Below are 21,812 nucleotides of genomic sequence, written 5' to 3'. Positions count from 1 at the left end.
CTGTGAGCTAACTAGGAGGGAGAAGAGTTAGAGGGAGTTCGAGACTAGAGGAGGAGGCAGAAGCTGTTGTCCCCTGACTTGAGCGAAATGTGGGAGGTTTCTTCTTTCCCCCCTCCCTCAAACACACAGAGAGAGAGAGAGAGAGAGAGAGAGAGAGAGAGAGAGAGAGAGAGAGAGAGAAACACCCACCACTCAACATTATACTTGGAAGGACTCAAGGAAGAATCCTGCAGGGACCGGCCCTGTTATTAGGCAGAGTGAGGCAACAGTCCCGAGGCAACAGATTTTAAGTGTAATGAAAGGGTAGCAAATGGTTCATTATTTTAAAAATACTTATATATAGTAGTTTTGGATACTCTGCACATGGACATGAACTGGGAGGAGGCATGTCATTTGCTGCTCTGGCGGTGGACTCCTGGTTCCCTCGTCCCTGGTCGTGTGACAGTGTGGAACCAGGGGGGAAAGAGAAGAGATGCAGCAGAAAGAGAGGGTGAAGGGAAACCCTTCATTCTCCTCCACTTTCCCAGCAGCTACTGCTCTGCACTAGCAAACATTTTCCTCCTCCTCCTTGCATTTCTTCTCAGTTTCCTATCACTGCCTCAGCACCTGGCATGGCACCTTGCACCTCCTGGCTTAATATAGAGCTGTGTGATAATACTGAGGAGTAGGGTGGGGGAGTGAGAAAAGAGGTGGCATTCCTCTCCGCGGCGCCCCCCCCCCCCGCAGCATGGTGGAGAGAGGAAAGCAGGAGAGAAACTTGTCTATACTCAGTCCCAAATCCAAGCTTCTTTCTCTTCCCATTCATTGTCTCTTGACTCAGGCCCTTATTTCTTTGACTGGCAAGGTTAGGTTTGTTTGTTTCCCCCCCTCCCCAATCTTCCTCTTTTTGGCTTTCCTGGTGTACAACTGCTACTCATTCTTCCTGAAGCCGAGCATGTCCCTCCCCAGCTCCCCAAGCATCCTTGGTTCCAGCGCTAACAAGCCTCCAGGGCACTGGAGCAGAAGAAGCAGCAAGTCTGCATTTATAGTCCCCAGAGTTCCTCTCTCCTGAGCACCACCCTATGTGCACACACTCACGCAACTCCATGGCCCCAGTCCTCCTGCCGCTTCTGTTTTCCCTACATGGCCTGCCTTGACCTCTGCTGAGCCACGTTTACCCTGTGAGACTCTTCCCCATCATTGCCCCCCATGCCTTTGTTCATTACTGGATCCAGATGCCATCAGCCCCATTGCGGCCAAGTGCCGTGAGCTTCCCCTGGTGGTGTGTGCCTCTGACGCAAGTTCTGTTCTTCTGCCACTTTTTTGCTATGGTTGGGGTACTGTGAGCTTTTCCATCTGATGGGCAGCAACAATGGTAGAAAGGCTGGAGAGCACCCATTTCATTTCCAAACGTTTCTTCTTCCCATGCCACAGGTGTTGTAGAGAAAGCGAATGCCCCCGTGCGGCAGAGCCTCACCGCTTCACAGCAACACTATCACAATGTGTGCAGCTGCTTGTGGAGCCCAATAACATCTCAGTGACAGAGCCTAGTATTATGGTGAGTCCTGTACCCCCTCCACTCTTTTCTGGATTTCTACTTCCCAGCTCAGTTGTTTTGACCCATATCAACTGCTGTTCTCTTCATAGTTGCCATCCCTACAAGGACTGGGTCTTTCCTCAAGCAGATTGGGTCTCGGAGGTCCATTCAAGACCAAAACACCCTGAAATATTTTGCTTTACATCTGAAATATGTCCTGACAATATATTGTTATTTCAGAAATCCACCTCACCTCTACTCTACCCAGCTACTATGAAGAGTGCAACTGAGTTCAGATAAAATAGGGAAGCATTTGGAGGGTTGCAGATGAAAGATGACATTATCTTTCTTGAAAATGAAGAAGTGCCAGTACTTTGACCCTATAATCCATGACTCCACTGAACTGTGGGTTACTTGTTTTTATTAATCTCCATCAGATTAGATGACAGGATAATGAATATAGAACGTAGAACCTCACAATCGCTTCTAAACCTATTCAAGATACAGTTATAAATATGTACATTATAGCTTCTCCCTGTCAATTGAACTTCCACATCACAAGGCCATCTAAAACTCTTGAAATATGAATATGACCCCAAATGTTTCCAGAGACTGAAACTCACTGTTTTTTTCTGGGAGAACAGGAGAGGCAGGAGAGAAAATCGTTAGGTATTCTTTTAGCAAGTTTCTACCTATAGTAGTCACCATGACCTCTGATTCTAATGAGTGTTGATAAATTATTATGAAGCCTCTTTTTGTTGACTGTGTGGTTGTCAAAGCTATCCTAGAGGAACATCATGAAATTGTATGGTTGGATATGATTTAGACTTCATGGCCTGATCAAAATACAGTTACGATTAAGCACACAGCCTAAGTCTTTTCTTGTTGTTGGGTATAAGTAAAATTTCCTCACTGTGCATTTCAGAAGAGCCAGCCTGGGTGGCCTTGGGCAAGCTGCACAGTCCCAAGACACCCCCAGAAGGAGGGAAGGATTAACCACTTCCGAGGATTCTCTTCTTGGAAAACTCTGGAAAGGGTCACCATAAGTCAGAATTGACTTGATGGCACATAATTATTTATCACTATAACTATGAAGAAAATTGTTATAAAAAAATACTATGCTCAAGTGCCTTGCTTTTTATAGAATTGTGTTAGCAGAATGCTTTGAAGGAACAATGAGAGTTACCTAATATCTCCAGCAAGATCCTAACTGGCAATGAAGGTTTCCTATGACTAGCCAGCTATCTTTAATATCGGGTAAAATCCTGTTACTAAAGTAATCCTATTGAATCAATGAGGATTTGGTGGGTTGCAGTTAGAGTAGGTGCACATTTGAATCAATGGAATCAATTATAGAGGAGTTGACTCACCAAATCCCCATTGATTCAGTGGGCCTACTCTATTACAGTTTACTACATTAAGCAATATTGGTAATTTCGGTCATAGAATCCCTTTTTAACCTATATCGGTAAAACTAGCATGGTTGGTTGAGCAATTATTTGTCTCCTTCCTTGCTTCTTTCCTCCCTCCCTCCCTCCCTTTTAACATAGTTATCAAACTTACTTATCTCTCTAGCGATGTGCCTCTTTTTTGGTCCCTGTTTTCAGCTTCAGCTTACTGTCTACTATGTCCCAGACCTGAGTGCTGGCGTGACTTGCTCCTTTGAGAGCCTTGGAGAGAGTGAGGGGCAGCTCCAGGTGGATGGAGGAATCCAGTGCCTTTCTCCTACCTTGAGGGATGAGCCCCCTGGGGAGTATGGTGAGTGCCTGGAGGCAGAAGGGTCATTGGTGTAGGGTGGTGGTGCGAAGGGGCATGAGCTATGAATTCGGAGCAGCTCTCCAGTTTTAATCTCGACTCAAAAACAAACAAAAAACAAACTTCTTGGGTGGCTTTGGGGGAGGCCGCGCTCAGCCTCAGGTGCCCTTCGCCCTGGCTGCAATGGATGAGTAATAATAACACCAGCCTGATTTGTGCTGTGTTTTTATAAAGGACGGCAGCCAGATGATGTTAAATGTGAAGCACTCCCGAATGCTTCAAAGCAGGCTTTTCCATGTCTTCAGGGTTATTGGGTGGGCTCTCTATTCCTGTCCTTTCTAGCCACAATGGACAATTGTAAGAAATTGTGGGAGGTGCAAGCCTCGCAACTTCTTAGGAGCCAAGATGGGAAAAGGATCTCTAAAGCACCCCCTGCTCATGCTTCTTAATGTTGTAAGATGTAGAATGAGAGTTAGGACCAAACAGTGTTTTGATAGGGCGGCTCTTTGCACTGTGTTTCTTTTTCTGCTTAAAGTTGGCAAATTGAAAGTGCAGGGGGGGGGGATGAACAGATGCAGGATATGCTTACATGTGCAGAGAGGACTGTAGTTTGCCATACTGATTCTGAGTGTGGAAGTAGAGGGTGATAATTAAATTTGCTCTAGGTTAATTGGTGAACCATAACCTGTGAGTATATGCTTACTGAAATGACTTCCTTTTAAAAAATGTTCACGCTCCACCATCACCATTTCAGGTGATGTCCGCACGGTTAAACTCCGCCTTCTTTCCAAGGAGACTGGTGTGGAGTTTGCCAGCACGAACTTTGTCTTTTATGACTGTAGCCTTCTGCGCACGTGAGTTTTTGGGTTACGTGCATTTTGGGAGAGGGTACCTCTTTAGCCGAGCGCTAGTCGTTGTTCCCTCCATGAACAGCTGAGGGCCCCCATCACACCCCTTCTATTATTAATAGTTATACTGATCTCTGACCATTCCTACAACAAGCTCAATGTGAGTCACATGGTTCTCCTTCTCCTCCATCTTCACAACAACCCTGCAGAGAGAGAACATGACTGGTTCAAGGTATATTTCATGACTGAGAGGGGATAAGAACCTGTATCTCCCAAATCCTCATCCACACTGGTTTGTCTTTATATTTTCTATTTGATCATAATTCAGCTTGAATAATTTATTCTCACGGTGAACCTTGCTAAACTGTAACAGGAGGACAAATCCTCCCTGTAACATATAAGATAGGAGCAGGTCAAAGGAATAGGTCTCCTGTTACCCATGAGACCCAAATAATTGGGTTTTGTTGTTGTTGTTGCTTGAGTGATGGGTTAGGGCTGCAGAGAGAAGGGTTCAAGATTCCATTGATCTGTGAATCTCCCTGGATGATTTTCATACAGTCATTACCTTTTGATTTACTTTGCCTTATAAGGCTGTTATAAGGATATAAGCCGCCTAGAGTGTTCGCGATGAACAGATAGGCAGGGTATAAATTGAATGAATGAATGAATGAATGAATGAATGAATGAATGAATGAATGAATGAATGAATGAATGAATAAATAAATAAATAAATAAATAAATAAATACATAAATAAATAAATAAATAAATAAATAAATAAATAAATAAATAAATAAATAAGGATAAAAAGAGAAGAGTTGGCCATGTAGGCCATTTTGAATTTGTGGGAGGGAAGGTGGGGTCTATAAGTATTGAAGAAGTAAATACTATTATTTTAGGAGCTGGGTAGTTTGTGTACCTCCTGTCTATCACAAATAAGGCTCAAGACACTTGCTTTCAGGAATACTTAGACAATATCAATAGTGTACTTGGCATGCTGGGCAGAGTAACATCAGTAAATAAGATATATGTAGGGGGTAAGGACAAGTCCCTTTCCAAAGAAGGTGAAAGAGTAACTACTGTACTTTCTGATCATGGAAGGAGATAAGGATGGATTCTAAACTTAAGCCCCAGGAATCTTGAATGCTACGGCTTTGAATATAGAGACATTAGCACCAGTACAAAGGGTGGGCGAGCAAGTGAATGAATGAATGAATGAATGAATGAATGAATGAATAAATAAATAAATAAATAAATAAATAAATAAATAAATAAATAAATAAATAAATAAATAAATAAAGATACTATGCAATCCTTTTAGTCAGCACCCATGGCCAGGGATTCAGGAAAGTGCTGCTTTCAAGCCAGTGGATGGGATTTGTTGGGCAAGCTCTGAGCCTTGTTGCCTCTCCTTTTAAGAACCTCAGATGAACCAGCGTGCCTGCAAGGCAGAGCGGAGCCTAGCTCTGCTGCCTTGTTTTTCTTTCACAGAAGTTGGCATGCTTTCCCCTCGCTCTTGTGTTTTTACAACAGGGAACTGCATACTTATCTCTGATATCTAAATCTTAAGAAGTGTGTCTGTGTGCACACACACACAAGACGCACACACGCACACACAAGATGCGCACACACAAACACACACAAGACACACACACCCTCAGTGCTGGGGCTGGCCTTGCACCATCGGGTCAGTTTGTGGCAGGGGGCTTCAGTCAACATTCCCTCAGGGCTTGTCTCCTTAGCCACCAGATGGCTTTGACAGGACTTTGGGGGCTGATTCAATCAGTCTTTCTGCCCATCCCCTCCCAGTCTTGCTTCCCAGGAGTCTCACATCCTGAAGGAGAACAATGGGAACAGGGAATGAAGATCGGGGGGGGGGGGGGATGGTGGGGCGTAGCATTTTATTTAATAGAAAATGAATAATGCTGTTTGTTTCTGCTTATGAACTATTCTTATTTCACTCACCCCCTCGCAGGTGCCTGTCATGTGTCAGCAGCCACTATCCTTGCCACTGGTGTAAATACAGACACACTTGCACCCACAATGTTGCCAAATGCTTCTTCCTAGAGGGACGAGTCAACACCACTGAGGTGAGAGGAGGCCTGGCAGTGCAAGATCCCCTCTTTCCACACACTCCTACCTTGTCTTTTGGGGATCCCCTGGGGGGCCCTTGAAAGGAACTCTTGACTTCAGGACTACCAATATCCCAAGCCCCCACTGGAGATGGGTCATCCAGTGTTCCCTTGCTATTCAATTCTGTCATGTAAAAAGTTCCCATTCTATTAATGTAGGAGGAACAGGGAGCACAGTGAGAAATCCACAAGGCTTTTTCAAGGGGATTATAGCTCCTGGAGGCACAATCTGATAGGCATGAAGTACTTCCTCTCCCTGCTCAAAACCAGTGGGGGTGGGGAGAAGGGTGTAGAAGGTGGGGAAGTCTCAAGGCATGTTCCTTGGACCCAGAATATCAATTCTTTTCTTTGGGCTCTCTAGGGCTCTGCATTTTTGAATAACAGCAAAAATTGCTTTGGTATTTTTCTCTTTCTCCCCTGACATTGCAGTTGATGGTGGGGTGTGAGACAGAAATAGCAATTCTGGAATTGTATGCAAATTATGCAGTGCTTTTCATATATCTCAGTGGAGCTTTTTTTAAAAACGTCTTTTTGTGATGTTTTCAGGTTGTGTATTCATGGCAAGTGAAGGAGGTGGTGACAGAAGAAAGTGCAATTGGGGGGGGCGGGTGGAGAGCGAAGAATTAGAGCTTTGATGAGGGGCCAAGAGACTTGGACTATGGAAGAATTTTCCCTTTGCCCTGACCATTAGGAGCTGCCATCATGGCAGCATCCTCACAACGATGAGACCTAGAAACTTTACTCTAGAAATAAGCTGGAAGCTGAGATCTGTGGAAGTGGCCTGTATAATAGACAATCAGTACTACTCTTAAGGACTGTTGTGCAAAAGATTTGGGTATAAACCCGTGTCCCCCAAGGCCAGGAGTCCAGAGCAACCAGAGAAAAGTCAGCAGGTGGCAGATCGCAGCAGCAGCAGCAGCAGCAATCAGTATTGGCAACCAATAACAGCCCTAAAGTGCTTGGGTGGAGAGGGCAGATCAATACTGGGGAGGAGGGAGGGGAACCCAGGGTCTTTGCTGGTAAGGGGGCAGTCACTCACAATCAATCGTCTGGCCCAGTCGAGGGGGATCAATAGACCTAGAGACGCCGGGGGGCTCTTTGTGGGGAGGTAATTGATAGCAGTTCCCTTGGAGGGGCCAACAATTGGGTTGCGGTTGGATGCGGTGGCTGGAGGAGTGGGAGCAGTCTGGACAGACGTCTTGGAGGCTCTGGGAAGTAAGGTGTCCCCTGTTAACTGTTAGGGTTGCGATGGAAGCAGTGACAAAACGGGAAAACTCAGGACTGAGTGTGTGTGGACGTTTCTGCACACATAAGTGAATGCTTGCACTACACATTCGGACTGAGAGAGCTACAGAGGCAGCTTGGTATTTCCAGGCACCTCTTTCTCAGCAAGCGGCTCTGCCTTTTGTCTTGACCCCATTGTATTAGGTCCGGGCAGGAAGTTGCACCCGGGGTTTGATTGTTCTCCAGGTCAGCGCCACGTTTCCTCTATTGCTTCCCAGCCAGTCAGTGCCTCCCCGCCTCCTGGCTCGCCGTGTAAACAGAGCAGGCCAGCCCAGCATGCCTCCCCCTACCTTTCCTCTGGTACCAAGGAGCAATTAACCAGGCTCTGGTTTCCATGGTGACTCGGAGCGCCCAGCAGGCTCTTTCATCTCCATCTCTCTCATGCACCCGCTCCAGGCAAAAGAGGGAGCTGAGAGCAAAGCTCCTGGGTTTTATCCCCTCGTCAGGATTGGGCCTTGGGATGGGAAAGGTCATGTAGCTGTTCACTGAGGAGGAGGAGGAGGAAGAGGAGGAAGAAGTTCTGGGGGGGGGATTCGCAGGAAGCCCATCTCCTACCCCCATGATTGATACTGACAGGTACCTTTACGCATGAAATGGACAACGGGAACTGTGTTGAAAAGATCCAGTATCCTTATTGTGGCAGTATCATTATCATAATAAATGGAAGGGCCAGTACCTTTTCTAACCACCAAAAAGGCACAAAAACATGTGTAAGCTTTCGAGACTGCTAGATCTCTTCATCAGACAGGCTATTACTTAAAACAAAAACAAAAAAAGGGTGGGTGGAGTGGAATCAAAGGGAAGGAGCACAGCTAAGAATACAAGTCTGTGGGCTTTATTTTGGGTAAGCATGGAAAGGAGGCTGTTACCAATGGCTGGAGGGTTGAGTGCTATCACCCCCTCCCCAGTTCCCCCATATCTGCAGTTCTGAAGGTCAAACACATCAGTTAGGATTTGGAACCTCATCTCTTCTACCCTCTGTCAGGCCCTGACAACCGACGAAGGCACACCAGAGGAGGGGGCAAGGATCCCCACAGTGGTCCTTGCACCAACGATGTGCCTTTCATCTCTCCCTTTCCTGTAGGGCTGCCCGGAGCTGCTCCCCGGTGGGGAGATCTTGATCCCGGTGGGAGTGTTGCAACCCATTACCTTGCGTGCCAAGAACCTTCCACAGCCTCAGTCGGGGCAGAAGAACTACGAGTGTGTCTTGGGCATCCAGGGCCGCCAGCAGCGGGTGCCAGCTGTACGCTTCAACTCCAGCAGCGTACAGTGCCAGAATACCTCGGTGAGAGCGCCATGTGCTTATGGCTACATTTGAATTCCTCTTCTCCTTTCGCCCAGAATTCTATAGCCACGAGGATTAGAAGCCAAGTTGTAAAAGGGAACATATTTTCTCGGGCCGCTATCAGATTTTCTTCCTAGTCCTAAATCTCTACTGCTTTATGAATATGTGAAACAGCTTTGTGTACATTTATCACGTAAAAGGCGCACATGTGCTTTCAGGGTAAGGCCAGACTATGTAAGCCCTTCCCAGTTCTTTTTGCAGTGATTGAAGTGTGGGACTTGGGCTCCAGACTATTCGCTTGCCTCGACATTCCCTCGGGGGTGACATTTCTAAGCCTTAGTTGCCTCCCTGTCACATGGGAGCAATGACATAGTATACCCTCTACAGCAGTGGTTCTCGGTGGTCATGACCCCTCAAGGAGGTCACAAAGTATTTTTGGGGGTGGGGGGGTTCCATAGGTCACCTTATATGTAGCCTTTGTTAAATAATTTCTTCCTTGACCTTTCGGAGCCAGATATTCAAGTTAGCAGGTATGTGTATGTATGAAAAACAGGCTCTTTGTGGGAGAAAGAAGCCTCTACTTTCTGAGAAGGGATGACTATCCTGTTAAAAAAGCCTTTTTATGCAAGTGTGGTGTTGGTGGGGTCACAGGTCACATTGTTATTATAAAAGGGGGTTGCAACTCGAAAAAGGTTGGGAACCAGTGCTCTAAAGCAGGAGTCCCCAACTCCCAGTCCGTGGCCCAGTGTCGGTCCGTGGCCATGGCAGGACTAGACTGCGAAGACAAATCTCCTACCACCCCACACGCACGGCCCGCCATCCGCACACACAGGTGTCCCTCCCCTCCACAAGTGCACTCTGCCTCTTTGTGCATGCACGTGACCATGCTCCGCCCCTCCATACATGCATGCGAATGCGCCCCTCCCCTCTGTGAGTGCACTCCACCCTTTTGTGCATGCACATAAATGTGCTCCACCCCTCCGCAAGCACACTCTGCCCCTTTGCACGTGCACAAGAGCGCACCCCTCCACTAGCATGCTCTGACCACCCGCGAGCGCGAGGGGTGCCCCACCCCCCTGCACACAGACCCCACCCCCTAACCGGTCCGTGACTCAGAAAACGTTGAGGACCCCTGCTCAGGATGAATGAGATAAGAACATTGAGCAGTAGAGTTCTGGTTTACTACTGTTCAATAGAACGCCAGACGTGTAAGTTAATTTTTTAAATGTTCAGATTGATCCCTTAAGTGCTTATTACCTCAGTGGTCTAGGTATATGGCTGCAGAGCCAGAGGTTGGGAGTTTGATTCTCCACTGTGCCTCCCATGAAATAGAACTAGTCTGTGTAGCCTTGGGCAAGCTGTGCAGTCCCAGAGAGCCCCCCCCCCCAAAAATGGGATGACAAACCACTTCTGAGCATTCTCCACCTAGAAAACCCTGTAAAGGGTCTCCATAAATCAGGATTGACTTGACAGCACACAATTATTATTACTTAATAACCATGAATTTCATTCAGTACAAAAATACTAAGATAAGAAATCAGACAGCAATAAAAACTCAGTAAAAAATAGAACAATATAAAAAACATAAATGAAATGTAGATTTGAATAAATAAATTCTTAACATTCAACGTACTTCCTAGGGATATGGGGACAACCCAGGAAAGGCCCTGTTTGTGATACTTGATAGTTTTGTAGCTCTCACCGGTGGGTAAGCTTACTTTTTGGGTGGACTCATATAGATACAGGTGGTCCTTCAGTATCCTTGACCCAAAATTACTTGTAGTGTTAAAGGCTAAAACATAATTTAATTTAGCCTCAAAAATAAATAGGCAGTCAAGTAGCAGACACATAACCCAAGCCTCAGTAGAAAATTGTGCAGGTGACACACCATTAGTCAGGAAAATGAATTCCCATTCCACCTGTGAGATACTCCAAAAGGATATGTTCCCAAGTGGTCAGGAGAATGGAAGATGAAATTCAGCATAGGCAAATACAGAGATTTGCATGATAAAGATAAAATACTAATAAAATATGTGACAATTAAACTTACTAGAATGAGGCTATAGCTCAATAGTGGAGAACATGCATAAAGTACACACTCATCTCCAGATAAACTATCCATCCTAGTCCTAATGGTAATATATTGCCTCCAATATTTGAGGCATTCTGCCTCTGAATATCAGTGGCTAGATGGAGAACATTAGCGGGAGAGTGCTGTTGCACTCATGTCTTGCTCATGGGCTTTCCAAAGACCATTGGTTGATCAGTGTGGGAGCAGAATTCTGGACTAGATAGGGCTTTGGTTTGATCCAACCCAATCTAGCCTTATATTTAGCTAGGTAAAGGTTGCCCTTGACATTTAGTCCAGTCGTGTCCGATTCTAGGGCGCGGTGCTTACCCCTGTTTCCAAGCCATAGAGCCAGTGTTTGTCCGAAGACAATCTTCCGTGGTCACATGGCCAGCGCGATGAGACACAGAATGCTGTTACCTTCCCACAGTGGTGGTACCTATTTATCTACTCAGATTTACATGCTTTCGAACTGCTAGATTGGCAGGAGCTGGGACAAGCGACGGGAGCTCACTCAGTCGCGTGGATTCGATCTTATGACTGCTTGGTCTTCTGATCTTGCAGCACAGAGGCTTCTGCAGTTTAACCTGCAGCGCCACCACATCCCTTTAGCTAGCTACCTAGAAAAGAGAGATTTAGGAGCACAGTGGCAAAATTCCCTCAATTTCTTATAAAAAGTAGTAATAGAGAAAAAGTAAAATCCCTTTATCTCTTTTTAGATAGGTTCATTAAGGTTTTCTTAATAAATCCTCTTTAGCCTTCTTTTGCAAGAAAGGTGCATGCCTCCCTTTTCCACATGAATTGATAAGAACTATACACAGTGTTGTTATTTATGCAACAGCATTACAACAGTTGCCAGTTTATTTTCAGTTCCTTTGCCAATTCCAAAAACTTCTGTTTGCTTTCTCTCTTGTATTATGTTTGAGCCCAGGCTCATCCAATTAAGCTAAGAGTGGAGAAGGTTTTTTTTGCCATCTGATGATCATCATCATCATCTTAGAGCTGAAAGGAACCCTATGAATCATCAAGACCAGCAGTTGTCAAGGAGGCACAGTGGGGAATTTAACTATGGCTCTAGCTCTACAACCAGATATTTAGACTTCTTAGCTATCCAGCAGTCGTATGATACTTGGTCTTTCAATGAATCTAATGGGCAGTAGGTTCAAGACAGGCAGAGGGAAGCATTTGTTCATGCAACACATACATCAACTTCTTGAATTTGTTACTACAAGATTTAGTGATGGCTGTTGGCTCAGACAACTTTATAAGTGGTTTAGGTAAAACTATCCTGTGTGAATTTACTGGTCATGAAAGCTGCATAGCATATCCCTTGTCAGAGGCAGTACGCTACTGATTACCACACTGGCCACTGTATCATACAGGACATTTACTGTCTTAATATTCGGCCTGTCATCTTTTTAGAGGCATCTGGTTGCCCACTCTGGGAGTCACAGCACTGAATGTGCATGCCGTTTCCACCTAATTCAGCAGGATATTTGCCTCTGAATGCTAGGCAGGGCTGGCCCTAGCATTAGGCAGAGTGAAGTGGCTGCATTATGAAGCAAATGTTCAGTGTCATGAAATGCCACAAATGGCTAATTATTTAAACTGTTGTTATTTTATATATATTGTTATTTTACTTCCAGGGATTCGCATAGGGAGGGTTGTTTATACAATTTGATGCCTCAGGTGGCAAAATAATTCGACTGGCTCTGGGTACTGTACTTCTCTGGTGTAGTGGTTAGATTCATTTTCTCCTTTGCCTCAGGAAGTAAAATGTCTTGGACTGATTTTGCCAGTCCTGCAGGGATTTTGCCTCTTGAGTAGAAGGAAAGGGAAAAGCTGCTGGAGGGCTCATGAACTGCCAGAGATATTTGGCTGGCCATTATAGGTGAAATCTTGGCTTAATCAAGCAAAATACTTCCTAAGTTGTAACATCTGGAAGAGTAAAGCTCGTTCTAAAAATCTAAGTCTTAAAGAATAATATTAAAATTAGACTCATGAAGTGTCATGAGTAGAGCTTGGGAAACTTTTTTTTCTTCTTGTTTGGATGACAGTAAGTACTTGGAATCTCCTGTCAACATAGCCATTCATCGTGGTGGTGGCGGCGAGGGGCAGTCCTGGAAATTATAGTCCCAAATACTAACTTTCCCAAGCTCTAGATAAAGAGGAGACAACAGGCAGAGCTTTTTGAGTTCCTTGGCTTTGTGTAACCCCATCGTCTGATCTGACCTGGCCCTGATCTTCCAACTTCAGTTCTGGGTTTCAAACCAAAACTGAATTGCGCTTGTGCAGGGTTTGCAGTGGATGCGTCATTGATCCTGCCCTCTGCTGTTCACTCTAATTACTGCATGCAGTGACCCCCATCTTCACACTTCCAGGCCCCTGAGAAGGTCCATGATATTTAGTCTACAGGGCAATGACCATCGGAACAACTCTAGGCACTGGAGTACTTTATCTGTCTATCATGATACATACGTTGGCATTGTTCCCTTTGTACTTTTTCTTCTTAGCCTCTAGCCACGCCTTGCTTTCTGGCTTCCAGGAATAGCTTTTACTGCATTTCTCCTTTCTAAGGCCACTCTGGTCACCCTACAACCATGCCTTCAAGTGTGAAGTACTGAAGTTAAATGCTAAGTGGGCCTTTACATAAACAGCTGTCATCCAAGAGTTTGTCCTTGATAAAAGTTCAACCTAGCTTGTGATACAAAGCCAGGGTTGGAGCAGCCTGTGCCTTCCATATACTCACAAGTCCTCAGTCTAGCTCCAGCACAGATTCAGCAAGAGGGGAATCATAAAAGCAACAACAAAACTAGAGATTGCTACAATCTAGTCTCTCCAGTATTTTGGAAGGCCAATGGGAACAATGGACATTTTGAAAGAGTGCATCAGCCATTCTGTAGAAATGCTTACAGAATGGCTGATGCCATTACTTACCACTCAGTTCCTAAAACATAAATGAGTCAAAACACTAATTTGCCAGACGGTGGGTAAGAGATGCTAAAGAGAAATGACATGCCCTATAACCTGAATACAAAGCTGAAATGGGTGGGAGTTCTGAGACTTCAAAGCACTAAATAACTCTGTTATATCCACAACATAAATTTAATAAAAAGCAGGGGCTCTCCAGAGGCGCACAGCACATTAATTTCCCATGCAAGCAATTCCCAAGATTTTAAAACATAGACTTTTAACATATTTGAAGTGCCAGATGTTGACGCTAGAGTCAAAAGAGGAAAAGGCACTAGAGATTATATTGCAATTATACCTTGTCCGCACAGTATGCTAAATAATTTCAGAAGATATCAGTTTATCCTTTGTAGCTTATAGTATGTTTTTGTTTGTGTGGACCATGAAAAACTTTGTATCATTCCAAAACCAGTGGATGTGCCACAATATTTCATTGTCTTGATGCATTGTCTATACTAGACCAAGGGCTACTATAAGGTAAGGTTAACTATAGAGGAAAAAATGCGAGAAACAGAATGTGTTGAATGTATTGTGAGAAGGTGAGGCTTACTGGAAAAGACGATAATGCTAGGGAAAATGGGAAGCAGTAGGAAAAGTAGAAGGCTTGGCTTGAAATGGAATGACTCAATAAAGTAAGCCTTTGGCTTAAATTTGTAGAACCAATGAATGAGAGGACCTTTAAAAGGCCATTAATTCATAGCCTCAACACTTGGGGAACTCAGCTATATTCTGTAGGAATTTGACCCTTCGGATATCAGGTCAGGGATTCTGACCCCTGGACATACACTGATTACTACCTGAGGAGGTTTTCAGACCTGTGGAGCCAGTAATCCTTAACAAGTGTGTGAGACAGTTGAGTTGGTGAAACCCCAAGTGCTATCCTGTTGCTGAAGTGGAACAATGTTTTGAGAACTCCAGGTTGATCTTTGGAAACTGGAAGTGGCCTTGGGCTATTTGGCCCAATTGCTCCTGTCCACCTTCTCCCAGGGACTGCAGCAGGAGCAAAGATCCTTTAGCTTTTCTGATGGCCAGGGCTGCTCCCAGAAGCAGCACTGAGCATGGTCTGGATGTTATCACGTCTTTGGGTCTGAGCCCCTATTAAAAACAAGCTTTTTTTCCCCCAGAAAAAAAGAGGGGGTGAGTGGGTCCCGAGTTAGAAGCAGAGTCCAAGTCAATGGAAGAAAATAAAAACCCACGAGTGGGGTCTGAGCTGAGTCATTAGGTCACCAGTGCAACTTCAGTCTGATTTGATAGTGAGTCCCGCAACCTGAGTCCCCATCTCAGAAAGATGGAGAGTCATGAGGGATTGTGGGAACTGAAGTCTTTAGCATCTGGAAGGCCCAGAGTTTTCTACTCCAGCTGGTCAATCATTTGGCAGACCAGAGAATTTAGGGGAGTAATAAGAGAGGCCTCAAGGGCACTAGCTAGAATGTAAGGGGTGGGGGTTGGTGGAGATACTCTTGCAAACAGGTCTGGTCAAACACAAGAGCAGGAAAATTAGGAATAGGTCTGATTTTTTAAAAATGCAGACAAGGGCTCTTTTTGGATCTTCCTTTGTGATAGTGATGGCAACAGACAGAAGCTACTTTTCCGCCACTGTTACTGAGTTCTCCAGCACAGCTCTTTTCCGCTGTATCCTGTTCCCCAGGGTAATTCTAATGAACCATCCATAGACCATTGTGTTATCTCTGCCAAGGCCTAGCAGATTTTATGCCAAGCTGATAAAAGTCACAATCATTCTTATCTGTTCTGACTTTGGAGCCACTTTTGATACAGTTTACATGTGGCTTTTTTTTTTAAAAAAATGAACTTTTAGCAAAAAAATGTAATCCCTGACTATTCAAGGAAATATTTTGTATGTATCTGTGAAAGAGGATACTTTCCCTCTCCTTATTATTACTTTATTGCTCAAAGGGTTGCCTCTATGAGGTTTGGCGTATTCCCCTGGTGACTTCTGTTTCTACCAATTTTGGTATTTGGCAGAGCGTTCTACCTCATTTCTGCACATTTTGTTGTCGTGAGGTTAGAGGCTGTCCTTTTGTGTGTGCTTGGTTTTTACAGCCTTTTTCACAGTGACTCATACATTTCTGCTGTAGCTGCTGATGTAGCACTTCAGCCCAAGAAATGACGATCAAACTTGAGAGGGCTTTATATATGTGTTTTGCATTTGGGGTTAGGTTTTGATCCCATGGCGCTATGCAGTTAAGGGAACGTGGGCTGGTTTAGTGCCAAGCGTTGAGTATTGGTGGGAAACTTGTCTAATTTCTGGCAGGCTGCCACTTCTGCTTTTTCTTTCTTTCTTTCTTTCTTTTTTTGGTACACGTTGACAGAGAATTTCAGGGGAAGAATCTTGATTTGATGGTTCATATTGCAGAATTAAATTTTGTCTCTAACCTGGTATGTGCTGTAGCATTCACAAGATATTACAGATGTTAATCCCAGGTAGGTTTTAAAACTAGAGTTTAGGCATCATTTCTCGGAATATGCTTTTCTAAGAAAACACTGCTTCACCCACTCACACACCCCCGTTTTATGTTTATTTGTCTTTGTTTTCAATGGACAAAGAAGACCACTTTGCAGAAATTTCACCACATATGCCCAGGCATTGTTTGGAGAAGCTGCCATTCTCTTCTCCCAATAACCCAGAATTCTTTTCTGTCTAGGTCAGTGGTCCCCAACCTTTTTGACACCGTGGTCCGGTTTAACATGCGTGCAGGGAGTGGCAGGGGTGTGTGTGTGTGTGCGTGCATGAGTATGTCTGTGGATGCATGGAGGGTGTGCGTCTGTCCGTGAGTGCATGCAGGGGAGCGTGCATGCATCTGTGTGTGCTTGGGGTGTGTGCATGGGGGCATACATGCTTGCATCTGTGCAGCGGGAGATCTGTCTCTGTGGTCCAGTCCTGCCTAGGCCACAGACCAGTACCAGGCAGTGGACCAGGGGTTGAGGACCCCTGGTCTAGGGCATTATGGGAGGTACAAAATGACGATCAAACTGCCATAGTTTTGAGAGCTGCTTCTTTCGGCAGTAGCAAAAAAAATAACGAGCCAGATTACTGTCACTGATACTGATGAACGCACTCCCTGGAAGAAATATCTGTCTTGGTCCAAATAAATTCAGTGAAATCATCTCCATGATCTCACTGCCCATAAATAGGGTGGAGAATTTCAAGACAGCATTTGCTGACAGATCTAGAATTCACCATGTCCTCATCCAGCCGAGTTCCCGGGTAGACATTTGAGCCCACAGTGCATTCTTGTGTGTGGAGGTGTGCCTTAACTCAAAAGAGGATGCATGTCCAGGTCTGATGAATTACATCTTGAGTAAGCTGTAATTTGTACACTCAGTTTGCTTCTAGTAAGTGGTTCCCTCCACAGAAGGCTTGCACATTCTTAGCTAAATTGTATGTATGATTAACTTCCACATAAAATAATTCTATGAGGAGGGCAATATTGTGAGCCCAAGTGCTATTGGGCCACAGTTTTCAAAGTTTTTCTAGAGCAAAGTAAATTGTGATTAAACTATGGCAAGACTCATGCCAGAATTTCTGTACGTTAGAGGACACCATGCCTATAAATTTGAGTGTGTGAATCTACTAATACACGGCAACAGGCTGGGGACAATTTTTCTTCTGTCTTTTTACTACTCTCAATATTGTAACATGGATGCTTTGTGTTAATTGCAGGAATATGTGGTTTGCCTGCCAGAGCTGACCTAAGCTGTTAGCTATACAAGCACTGCATTGTGGCTCACTTGTTCCCATCTTGTGACAAAGTGGACATCTGCAGGGCTGGGCAGCTTTTGGCTGTCCAGATGTTTTGGACTCCGTTGCCTACAATTTCTTATCATCAGCCAAGCAAACTGGTGTTTCTGAGAGCTGAAGACCACAACATCCGAAATGGATGGGTTGGTGGATGTTTTCCTTTGCCTTATTTTGAGTCAGTTCTGCAGTCTAGGCTTATTTATGGTATTTTCAAGATGACCCTTTAAAGAATATTTCTCTTCTTCCCTATGTCCCCAGCCACTTCATTAATACCCTGTACTTTTATATGTTTATTAGTACTGGAATAGAGATGAAATAGCATGGAGAAGTCTGTGTTGCCTTGAAAGAGGATTAAAGAGTTCTTTTTACATTGGATAGAAATAAGTTCTGGATATCTATTGTTTGTCCTTTTTCTGTTTACATTTAACATGAGTTAATTAGGTGACAAAGGACAGATGGTCTGTGAAGGGTATGTTTTACTGGTGAAGCAAAATAATTCTGGTATAAAGAAAACTTCAGAGATGTGGCCAAAATAAAACAAAATTAAAACTAAAATCAGTTGGGTGGCAAGAAAATTCTCATTATACTTAGTGTAGATCAGAGATAGGGAAAGTTACTTTTTCAGACTATTTGCCAGGATGTTCATTCTGGCTGTACAGGCTCTTGTATTCGTGGAATTTTAAAAAGTACTCTTTCTCAGCTCTGATGCAGAAAACACAGGTGGAAAATCACATGTATCCTGAAGAGAGGTTGGAAAAGTTGATTTTTTTGGATGGTAGCTTTCAGATTTCCCCAGACACCATGGTTACTGGGCAATGCGGCTGGAGAATACTAGAGTTGTAGTCCAAAGAGTACACATCTCAATGTTCTGGTGAGGGGGATAGAACTTTTTTTGTGCTTGTGTAGTCAGTAACTAGTTTTTACCAGGTAGTGATTTTGGAAAAGGATCTGAGGAGCAGATTCTGGCAGGCTTTTCCCACAGTTGCCACTCCCTCCAACATTCCCCTTTTGCCTCAAAGCAAGCAATGGAGAGAGAGTGGATTTGGCCTAGATATGGACTCTGGCTGTGACCACTACTGTTTAGACAGGGGCAGGGTGATCTTTCACTAGGAAGAGAGACAGAGACCCTTCAAGCAGCAGAGTCTAGGTGTCATAAAAACAGCAGAAATTGTCAGTTTTGAAAATGTATTACTATTGCCTTTTTACTGCCAGGAAGAGGGAGACAGGCTGTTGTGAGATGCGACACCTCTGGTGCTAAAAGTACCTGGCCAACCATAGAGAACATTTGTTTATTTGTTTGTTTATTCATACCTCACCTGTCTCCTTAAAAAGGAGCCAAGGTGGCTTACATCATTGAAATACAGCATTTAAAGCTAAGAATAGTAAGTATACAAATACTGAAAAGGATCAAGCAAATACCAAACTGAACAAACGCCACATGAAAAACACATTCAAAGCCATAAGGCTCAACAGTCCCTTAAAAACAACAACAACAACAACACTCACACAGCCAGTCACTGTGGGAAATTGTGCTTGGAGAGAAAGGTCTTTGCCTTTGCAGAAGGACAGCCAAGTTGAGGCCAGCCTGGCCTCCTGTGGGAGGGAGTTTCAAAGTTTGGGAGCAAGAACAGAGAAATCTCTCTCTCTCTCTCATGTCCCCACCAAGCGCACCCATTACCACCACCCAAGAAGAAGGACTGAGCTATGCCCCTTCTCCTTGGGTGTTGGCGATGGGAAGCCATTTTCTATTCCTCCACAGGCATCATGACTTGGACGGCCCTGGATAAGATCGGGTGCGGTGTCTATCTGTCTGTCTGTCTGTCTGTCTCTGTCTATCTATCTATCTATCTATCTATCTAGCTATCTAGCTATCTAGCTATCTATCTATCTATCTAGCTAGCTAGCTAGCTAGCTTTCTTTCTTTCTTTCTTTCTTTCTTTCTTTCTTTCTTTCTTTCTTTCTTTCTTTCTTTCTTTCTTTCTTTCTTTCTTTCTTAATGATTTAAGATTAGTTAAATTAAGAAGAAAAGGTAACAAAGGTGTCAGTGTAGACTCTGTTAGGGAGACTGTGTCACCATCCTGCTGTAGCTGCCAAAAATATTGGTCAAGAGAAATAGATGGTGTATTCACAAAGGCTTTCACGGCCGGGATCTAATGGTTGTTGTGGGTTTTTCAGGCTCTTTGGCCGTGTTCTGAAGGTTGTTCTTCCTAACGTTTTGCCAGTCTATGTGGCCGGCATCTTCAGAGGACAGCACTCTGTGCTCTGAAGATGTGCTGTCCTCTGAAGATGCCGCCCACAGAGACTGTTGAAACGTTAGGAAGAACAACCTTCAGAACACGGCCAAAGAGCCTGAAAAAACCACAACAACCAGAAATAGATGGATTATAACAAATCCCATGGAAAGTCTGAGCTTAATGATTGTGTTTTTATTTATTTATTTATTTATTTATTTTATTTCTATCCCGCCTATCTGGTCATACTAGACCACTCTAGGCGGCTTACAATTAGAGCAACGATAAAATTATTAAAAACATTACAAATAGACAAAAATGGAAATCAAAGAATATAAAAGAAAAATCGTCAGGGATTATCTGTTGGGAAAGCCTGCCTATACATCAGTGTTTTCAGTTGTTTCTTAAAAATGCCCAGCGAGGGAGCCGCGCGAATCTCAGGAGGTAAGTTGTTCCAGAGGCGAGGAGCCACCACCGAGAAGGCCCGATTTCTGGTCTTCTCCTTCCGGGCCTCTCTCGGCGTCAGGCTCCTCAGCCTCACCTCCTGGCTCGCACGGGTGACACGGGTAGATCTAGGTGGGAGAAGGCGTTCCACCAAATATTGAGGTCCTAAACCGTTTAGGGCTTTGTAAGTAAGCATCAACACTTTGAAGTCGATGCGGAATTGGATGGGCAGCCAATGCAATGCGGCCAGAGTGGGCGAGATATGTTGGTATCTTCTCACTCCACTGAGTAATCTGGCTGCAGCATTCTGCACCACCTGTAGTTTCCGCAGCAGCCTCAAAGGTAGCCCCACGTAGAGTGCATTGCAGTGGTCTAATCTTGAGATTACAAGCGCATGTACCAAAGTGTTGAGAGCCCCCACATCAAGGTAGGGTCGCAGCTGGGCTATCCGCCGAAGATGGAAAAATGCGGTGCGGACCACGGACGCCACCTGGGTTTCCATAGTAAGCGCCGGGTCCAGATGAATCCCCAAGCTGCGAACTCCATCCCTGGCAGGCAGGGTCACTCCCCCAAAAATGAGGGAGTTTCCCAAATCCCCAACTGTGGGAGCGCCCACCCTCAGTACCTCCGTCTTGTCCGGGTTTAGCCTCAGCCCATTCTCCTGCATCCATTCCCGAACGGTCTCCAGGCAGCGCTGAAGGGACAGAACGGCATCTCCTGTAGTTGGAGAAAAGGAGATGTAGAGCTGCGTGTCATCCGCATATTGATGGCACAGGGCTCCACACCCCCTGATGACCCTCCCCAGCGGCCTCATATAGATGTTAAACAGCATTGGGGAGATGATCGACCCCTGTGGAACCCCACAATTGAGGCTCCACGGGGCCGAGACATTCTCCCCAAGCTGTACTCTCTGGGGACGGTCCTCCAAGAAGGAACGGAGCCAGGCAAATGCCCGGCCACCTATTCCCAACTCGGTGAGCCTCCCCAGGAGGATACCGTGGTCGATGGTATCGAAGGCCGCTGAGATATCGAGGAGGACCAGCAGAGACATTTTGCCTCTGTCGGCCTCCCTCAACAGGTCATCACACAGGGCGACCAATGCCGTCTCTGTTCCATGGCGCGGCCTGAAGCCCGATTGGAATGGATCCAGGGCATCTGTGTCATCCAGGAACGCCTGAAGCTGATCGGCCACCACCCTCTCGACTACCTTGCTTAAGAAAGAAACATTGGCGACGGGCCTATAATTGCCAATTTCGTCCGCCGCCAAACTAGGTTTCTTTCTTATGGGCCTAATGAGTGTATCCTTGAGGGCAGAGGGAAATCTGCCCTCAAGGAAAGACCCACTAATTATTACAGTAGCCCATTCCGTTGTTGAAGGCCTGGCTGCCTTGATTAGCCAGGCCGGGCAAGGGGCCAAAGAGGAGGTGGAAGCACGGCAGCGATCAAGCGTCCTGGCCACAGTGTCGGGCGAAACAGGCTGAAAGGAGTCAAAAATCACCGGACAAGATGGAGCGCTGGACA

At 45.1% G+C, this 21,812-nt stretch overlaps 1 protein-coding gene across 3 annotated transcripts in view; it reads left to right on the top strand.

Moving 5' to 3' along the window:
- PLXNA3 (plexin A3) overlaps positions 1–21,812 on the top strand; it is a 79,241-nt gene that overhangs the window by 19,060 nt on the left and 38,369 nt on the right. For all 3 annotated transcript variants that reach the window (XM_020792920.3, XM_020792925.3, XM_078386547.1), the window contains 5 exons: positions 1,414–1,537; positions 3,124–3,274; positions 4,026–4,125; positions 6,093–6,207; positions 8,618–8,818. In XM_020792920.3, coding sequence (XP_020648579.3) covers positions 1,414–1,537; positions 3,124–3,274; positions 4,026–4,125; positions 6,093–6,207; positions 8,618–8,818 — 691 coding nt within the window. The remainder of the gene's footprint in view (positions 1–1,413; positions 1,538–3,123; positions 3,275–4,025; positions 4,126–6,092; positions 6,208–8,617; positions 8,819–21,812) is intronic.

Source organism: Pogona vitticeps, chromosome 2, assembly GCF_051106095.1.
Source record: "Pogona vitticeps strain Pit_001003342236 chromosome 2, PviZW2.1, whole genome shotgun sequence".
Classification (NCBI taxonomy): Eukaryota; Metazoa; Chordata; class Lepidosauria; order Squamata; family Agamidae; genus Pogona; species Pogona vitticeps.
This window is presented reverse-complemented; position numbering and strand designations above follow the sequence as displayed.